This window comes from Cenococcum geophilum, assembly GCF_001692895.1.
Source record: "Cenococcum geophilum 1.58 unplaced genomic scaffold K441scaffold_102, whole genome shotgun sequence".
Lineage (NCBI taxonomy): Eukaryota > Fungi > Ascomycota > Dothideomycetes > Gloniales > Gloniaceae > Cenococcum > Cenococcum geophilum.
Window position 1 is genome coordinate 177008 of NW_027137660.1, and position 8266 is coordinate 185273.

The 8266-nt window shown below is 40.5% G+C and overlaps 2 protein-coding genes across 2 annotated transcripts; both read left to right on the forward strand.

The window, feature by feature from the left end:
• Window positions 1–377: 377 nt before the first annotated feature.
• Window positions 378–1516, forward strand: K441DRAFT_682966 (uncharacterized protein; the record flags this gene model as incomplete). The annotated part of the gene is made up of 4 exons (XM_067651645.1): window positions 378–681; window positions 795–1122; window positions 1270–1423; window positions 1487–1516. 4 exons carry the CDS (start codon window positions 378–380, stop codon window positions 1514–1516), a joined length of 816 nt encoding a protein of 271 aa, XP_067496457.1.
• A 1034-nt stretch (window positions 1517–2550) lies between these two features.
• On the forward strand, window positions 2551–3075 carry K441DRAFT_486745 (uncharacterized protein; the record flags this gene model as incomplete). The annotated part of the gene is made up of 1 exon (XM_067641945.1): window positions 2551–3075. A coding segment is annotated over one exon (525 nt), but the record flags the coding sequence as incomplete, so codon positions are not given.
• Between the last annotated feature and the right edge of the window lie 5191 nt (window positions 3076–8266).

The following is an 8266-nucleotide window of genomic DNA, read 5'->3' on the forward strand; positions in this document are numbered from 1 at the left end:
GCCGAACAGTTGTTCTGCCTTTTCATGCGTCGGCGCAATTGGCCTTATTAGGTGCACGCAAGCAACTCAGCGCGGGTCAAGGAGTCATTTGGCGAGATCGCAGAAAGAGTTGGCTTGTCTTCTCAGTTGGGCATCGCGGCCGACACTGTCCCGCTCGTCCGCAGATGGCTCTGCAATGAAGCAAATGGACGGTGGTTCATGATAGTGGACAACGTCGATGACGACATTACGATCGAGCTTCAGCATGACGTGAAGAGCATGTCGCTGGCGTCGTCGTTACCGCAGAACGAGCATGGAGCAGTCCTGTCACCTCGCGGAATACCAATGTTGCACGGAGACTCGTCGGCCGTGAACAGGATTTCATTGAGATCGGCACAATGAGCGAGTGCGAGGCTGTTACGCTTGCGCAGAACAAGCTGAGAGATGGCCCGCAAGAAGGCGCGATATACCTTGTCAAGGCTCTCGACTGCATCCCGCTTGCTATCATCCAAGCAGCGGCTTACATAAATCGATTAGGATCACGCATGTCGGCTGCGAAGTACCTCAGCGAGCTTCATGGAGTTGAAGGACAGGTGCAGCTGCTCCAGAAGGCGGCATCGGATATGAGGCGCGACGAGGAAGCGCAGAAATCTGTGCTCGCCACCTGGCAGATCTCCTTTGAGTATCACACAACAAGCGATCGTCAGCAGCAAATTTGCTGTCGTTCACGAGCTTCTTCAACCGGCAGGGATACCCTGAATTCATGATCCGTCACTATACAGACACAGACGGACGAGATACTTTATTAAGCACAGGACTGGCAGGTGGAAATGTCGACTTGGAGGAGGACATAGCTATGCTCCGTCAATTCTCGCTGCTCAATGCCGCCGAAGATAAAGACGAGTTCGAGATGCATGGGCTCGTCCAGCTTGCGACACGGATATGGCTTAGGACGGCAGGTTCAGAGGACAGATGGCGCTCGATGTTCGTCCGGGCGATGTCTCTGGAGTTTCCGACTGGAGAGTACACGAATTGGCCGAGATGTCGACTTCTCTTTCCACACGCTCTCGCTGCGATGGAGCAGCAGGGGATGGACAATGAACGAGACGAAGAGTGGGCGCTGTCGATGAGTCACGCTGGCTGGTACGCATGGCGGCAGGGATTGTTTGTGCAGGCGGAGGAGATGGTTGCGATAGCGTTGAAAATCCACGAAGGGCTGTTTGGTCGAGATGACACTAGGACATTGTAGAGCGCAAATATCCTCGGATTGATCCTACTGAGCTAGGGCAGGTATGAGGCAGCGGAAGACATGCTGAGTCGGGTGCTGGCGCTACGGGAGAAGGTACTGACTCTGGAGCATCTGGACACGCTGCAGAGCATGAACAACTTGGCGGGGGTGCTGTCTGAGCGAGGCAAGCACGAGGAGGCGGAGACGCTGTACAGGGTAATATTAAATATACTTTCTTTTCTATATCTATTTAATATCGAGTTAATAATAAATAGGTAGGTGCTCTATTTAAGTGCCAAACGCACCTAGATTATAGTTGCACGTTTGTATTATAGAGAATTACCTACATTTGTATTTATTAAATGCGATTATACTAGCATATAGTATAGCTAACTCCCTAAGTATAATCTATCTAACAATATCTCTCGCTATATATACACGTGGATGAGTCACAGGCACCCCTGATCTAACTCTAATACAGTAGTGATCGGCACCAGGTCGACAAGAGTTTATCCCATAACTAGCGGACTCTTGCAGTCCACATACCCATGGCCCCGGAACTTGTGGATTTAATTAGAAGTATACCACGGTATCCTATCTCCTCTATGTTCTATCGCTTCCGTATCATTCTTTATCTCTGGCACATGTTAAGTATCTTTACTCTATAGCTATCGAGATGTTAGTCAACTATCCAGCACATGCCTCGCGCAAGTCATAGAACCCAGGTTTGGCACATAAATGTATGTGATACCAGTCAATAAAGGACAGTTGGACATATTGTTCAACAGTCCCCCCCCCGATAGTGACAATTTACTTCACTTTAATTCACTCGAAGTTGTTTTTCGGGAACTCATTGTTTTCGATTCACCGCGTTTACCAAAACGGCCCCAAGATTTCATTGCTGATTCACGTTCCGATCTCCCTCCAACTTTCTTCAAGAAATATCTCGCATAACAATATTCCTGGTATCGAATATTCAATACGCGTCGATAGGAGCCTCGGCCTCCACAAGGCGCAGCGGAAAGTCTCTTCACACGCTATCGCAATTTCGAGTCGCCGCTACTCTTTGGGCCGCCTCTCAAGGAATCAGTTAAACAGCACCACGATCTCGCAGTTGGTACGTATTAGCGAGCAGATCTTGAGGCTCGTGATGACTAAAATCACCACTGACAGTTGCAGCTTCGCAATCGAAAGGTTGAACAGCACAAACAATCACAATAAGCTTGCACGTCACATACTTTAGGATGGAAGCAACAATGACTGATATTCACGACCAAGCGGACGCAATAGATTATTCGACTGATGCCTCCACCAATGGAGACCTAAATCAAGCTGAAAAACTATGTGCAATGTGCAATGAAGCGGCATCCGAAGTGTGTTCCAAATGCAGGAGCATTCAATATTGCTCGAAATCGTGCCAGAAGGTGGACTGGCCAGTTCACAAGCTGTTATGTAAGAAGTTCGCAACATTGGGTGAACGGCCAAATCCTCTCACGAAGCGTGCAATCTGGTTCCCGGTTTCTAAGGATGAGCCCCAGTGGGTATGGCTTCCGTACGTAGAAAACGAGGACGACGGAGATATTCCCATTTTCGAAGCCTTTCGGGACAAAGAAACTGGTTTTAGCCATTTACAGTTTGTCGAGCGCTGCAAGATTCTCCAAAGAGACTTGAAATGCAAACTGGTCGTTGGTTCTGGTGACTCTGCGCACCTTTTGCCTAACCGCGGTATTCTTGCAACCACGCAGGGTCTTGCACCAATTCCATGGAGAGGTTCGGTAATTGTTTATGGTGAATTAGGAGCATCCGAAGACACAGGTCAGCTAGTGGACATTAATATGACCGATTTCAAACACATCGTAGAGTGGTTCTCGGCATATAAGCATACAATTTGTCTTTCCGAGCTCTTCTATATGTCGAACAATCCACCGGGCAAGGTCGAAGGCGTCCGCATCAACGGCAACTTTCACATAATAAAGCATAATGCTCCGAAGTACCAACGTCTGCTTGTCTCACCAGGCCATCCTCTGTTCACGAATCCGACCGTCTCCCCTGTCTCTCCTATCTCCAGCCGTCTTGGACTTGATATAATAGTTTCGAGAGTACCATTCCACAGAGCAGTCAAATACGAGGTTGCTCCAAAGCTAGAGGAATCGGCCGTGTACCTCATGCTCTGTTGCAACCCTGCCTTAGAGAAAGAGTGGGGCAGACCATACAAAGGATGGGCAGAGGACATCGACACTGTCTTCGTGGTTCGCAAAGACAAGAAACCGCTCCTACCACAACACGTCGAGGCGCTGACCTTCTTCTGTGAGTTCAAGCTGAAACTGTACTTCGATGAGTCTCGGGAAGCACCTTCTCCTATCACGATGAACAGAGAGCAGGTACTGGCCGAGATCACTCAGGAAAGATTCGGGGCCTTCTTCAAGGAGTATCGTGCCTTGAAGGCTGCCAACACGCCAGAGTGGGCTAATGTTCCTTCGCCTTATGAGATTTGATGCTCCGAGCCTCCGACACGCATCTTCTCTTTCGTGTCGGACTGGGCGCGAGAATCTTCCTCCTATCACCAGCTTGCTCTCGACACATTTGCATAATACCTTTCCGATTCAGCCAGGGTAGGAGGGCGAACTCGAAAGTCATATGGCAGTGCCCCAGAAAAGCAAATTTCTTTCGACATAATTTCCTGTATCCTAGTATAGTCGCTAGCGAAACTGGCTTCCCCCTTGTCGAACGGACAAGTCAATCATAAGAACTCTGTCGATTGAAGCTGGCTCTAGAAGCTCTCTATATACATGGCGTTGGGGCAAAAGACTGACGACAACACTGACGACGACACTGACGACGATTTGGAACTATTACTCAATCGCCACCAGGTCGACATTGCCACTCAGTCGGTGATAGGTAATGAATAGGTAATAGAAAATAGATAGTAAGACATACAATGGCAAGAAACAGGGTGTAAGTCATAAGGTGGTACTTGACAGTGACCTTAATGTTTGACACACCCCCCCAGCTGCTTAGTCAAGACTGAGCAGCTAAATAGAAAATAGAAAAAGTCACGATACCAATTTAGTATTAAGTTAAAGAAATCCATATAGTTACCTTATCTAATATCATCTAGATTAAATTAAATTAGATCCTTAATATTAATAAGATTTAATTATTAAACAAAGGCTTCGTGCTTCTGGCGCGGTAGGGCCTTTATTAAGCCATCTGCAACTATTACAGCGGTAGGTATCCAGTTAATTTTAATTTAACTATTACGTACTTCTTAGCGTAGCTAGTAGTGGTATATATTAACGTGTTAAAGCTTTATAGAAAGCTCTTGTCCGTTCTTTATAAGCAGTCTAATTATCTATAGATTATTATAGCTAATTATTTATTCCTTATCTAAGGACAATTTAATTTCCTTAAAGAAGCAACTCTACTAAATTAACTTAGTTCCTACATGGGATAGAGCCGTAAGCTCTACCTCTGTACTTAACTTTATTACTAGCGTCTACTTTATAGAGCGCCAATTAATTGCTCCTCTAAATAGGGTAAATAAATATCCTTCCGTACTACGTCTGCTTATTAAATCGTCTCTAAACGCCGCGTCGCTTGCCCCCGTAAAGGCTTAACTTCCTATATTTTGTCCTAAGTATTTAATTACTAAAGTCCTATTCTAATATAGGTATACAATTGCTCATTAAGCTACGGCGTTATAAAGAGGTAAGGGGTTTTATAGGAACTCCGATAGCTTGCTTAAAGCTCTAGCTACATTAGGTCTTATAATATAGGTCATATAGAGTAGTAATCCGACTATTCTTTAGTAGACGTAGATCTCCTACTTTAAAGCTTCCTCTGGGTTAAGTAGGAGCTTATTAGTGCTTATAGGTATACTAACTAAGCGTATATTAGTTAGGTAAAATACATTAGCGATCTTCTTAATATAGGAGTCTTAACAGAGCCATAGCTTTCTTTAACTTCTATCTCTTAAGACTTAAATTCCTAGGAACTAGGATAGTTCTCCTAGGTCCTTTATCTCATACTTCTTTATAAGTGCTTCCTTAAAGCTCTAGAGTTCTAATTAATTTTCTTTAGTAGAGGTAACGCAGATATTATCTACGTAGAAGAATATAATTAGTAAGTTATTATAGTAGAGACACGGCTCTCTACTAACAGGCCTTAACCCTAATTTAATAAGTTAATTGCTAAAGTTGTTATACTAAAGACGTGGCAATCGTTAAAGTCCATAGAGAGCTCTACGTAGTAGTAGATATTTACCCTTAATAGCAAATCCATCTGGACACTTAATGTAGACTATCTCGTTAATTAGGCTATTCGCGAATATATTAATAGTATCACCTTACTAAACGTCCAAATTAAATGCTATAATAATTGCTACGAGAGCTCTAAAGACTCTAGCTGCTAGAGTTACTATATAGGTATCCTTATAGATTAATTTTTATAGGTTACCTCTAATATAAAGTTAGGCTTTAAATTTTATCAGGTATCTATCTATATCTATTTTATAGGTAAATACCTAGGTAATAGGTACCGTTTTAATTAATAGTGTCTTATTTACGGCTTTAAACGTTCTACGATTGTCTAGGTCTGTATACTCCTTTATAGCAGCTACTAAAAACTCTGCTTTATACTAGTAAGTTAGCAGCTTCTTCTAATTCTTAGGTGGAGGTAGAAGCTTATCACGATATATTTTCTTTTAATATTTAAGCCCTACATAAAAGGCTGCTTAAAACGGTCGGAAGGTATCTACCTCTTTAAGGTAAGTTAAATAGGCTTTATTTTACTTTGTTAGCTTCTTTAATCTTCTTTCTTATATAATATTGTCCTTAGAGACCTTAGCTAAGTCTTTTTTCTTTAACTTCTCCGGATTAATTTTAATATACTTAAAACTAGGGTATTAACAGGTAGATAGAGCGGAGGATCTTAAGGTATTTAAAGAGCTTAAATTGGTAGGAATTAATTAAGGTTCTAGCGTTAATTCTAATGTAGGAAGGCTAGGTAGAGGATCGTTCTTTAAGGTATCTGCTATAATTAAGTTATTAGCTTAAGTATCTAGCTGCTTATAATCAACAATTTATCTTAGATTTCTACTAGAATCCACCTATAGATTTTAATTAGTGTCCACACAAATTTTATTAAAAATCTTATTATCTTTATCCTTATTTAAGTCCTCTTAAAACGTTCTATTGGGGTTAATTATATTAATTACCTTTAGCATTTAATCGGCCTTTTTTTAAAGCAAATTTGCAAGATCTGGCTAGCTGTTATTATAGACAAGCCGCTTATTAAACGTAACGTCTCTTATTTAAATGACCTTCTTTTTGCTTAGTATATATATTTAAAAGATATTTATTAAATTATACCCTACTAGATACCTAATATAGGCTCTAGGAGCAAGTTTTTAAGTGCGTGGAATATTATACTTAAGTAGGTAGGCTCTACAGCCGTAGGCGCGTAGGTAAGCTATATTCGGCTTAGTTAGTAACAGGCCTATTACTAATTAAAGCTTTTTAAAAGGCGTCTTCTAGTTAAGTCGTCTACTTAGTGTCCTATTTGTTATATACGCTGCTACTTTAAAGACTTTAGGCCAAAGTTCTTCTAGTAGTTGTGCTTTAATTCACATATATTAAGACTTTGTTATAATTACCCCCCTAAAACGTTCCGCAGGACCGTTCTATTCTAGTATACTTAGAGCTAAGTACTCTACTATAATACCCTTTTTAGCTATCTAGTTATCGAATTTGTTTTTAAGCAATAACTTATTATTAATATAAATTATAGCAACTTTAAAGCCGTAGCGTCGCTTAACTACATTATAATACTTAATAATTGCTTAGGTGGTTAATAACTTCTACACAAATATCTTAACCTTATTTATTTAAACCAAATCGTTAAGGAAATAGATTGCGTATTTATGTTTATTATAGGCTTTAATTCCCTAAATTAAATCCACATGTATATAGAAGAAAGGTCTTATCGCCTTATCTATAGGTGCCCTTCTTAATATTACCTTATAAGCCTTACTAACTATACAGGTTTTGCATTTAATTATTATAGGGCCTTATATAATTACCCCCGTCACTTCTTTAGGTAATCTCTTAATTATAGTACTTTCTGCGTATCCGAGTTAACTGTGCCAAAGCCGTCTATCTACCTTTTAATTTAGTAAAGGTTCCGTTAATTTAGCCGCAAAGGACGCGTCCTCCGTCCTAGGCTTTAATTCGTTATATTTAAGGGTTATCTAACCATGGTGATATCCGCAATATACGAACTTCTCGCCACCATAACGGTAAAGGTAGTTGCCCTTATTATACCAAAAGACACCCTTTTTATTAAGTCTTTAATTATAAACCAGATTTATATAAAATCCTAGTATATACGCAGCCTTATTTAAATAAATCTTCTACTTTTCTAATAGGGTAATAATTGTAACTTTAGCTGTTCTAAAGCCTTTAATAGTTTCTATACCGGATCCTATATATAACTAATCACTAGCCAGTCGGATTTCACCTATAAACCTTACTTGGTTGTTAATAATATATAGGGTTATTATAGGGTTAAGAATTACACTATTACGGAGAGCGTAATTAGATGTAATATAAGCTCCAGCTTAATTAACTGTAAAGCTTCTATATAGTTTACTAGGTGAGCTCTTCTGCTCTATATTCTCTATATTCTTTAGCTTCTTATTAGATAAGGCTTAGCTCCTTAATTAGTTAATTAAGGCCTTAAATTTAGGTAAAGCCTTAGTAAGCTTCTACTCTACTAACTATATTTTTAAGTTATTTAGTTTCTAACCTAACGGTTAAATTAACTTAATAAGGTAGAAGCATTTCCTTTACGGGTATAGTAATCCGTATAGGCACGGCTTTATCTATTCCTTATCTAACCTTCTTAAAGATTTAGCTTCCGGTTTAGTTTCTAATTTAGGCTTATTAATTAGCTCTTCTTTAAAGCTTACTATATAGGAGCCCTACTGGCTTTTTACCTTCTAAAATAAGTCTAATTAACGATAATTTTAATAGACCTTAATGATAACTTAAAGGGTAGGTA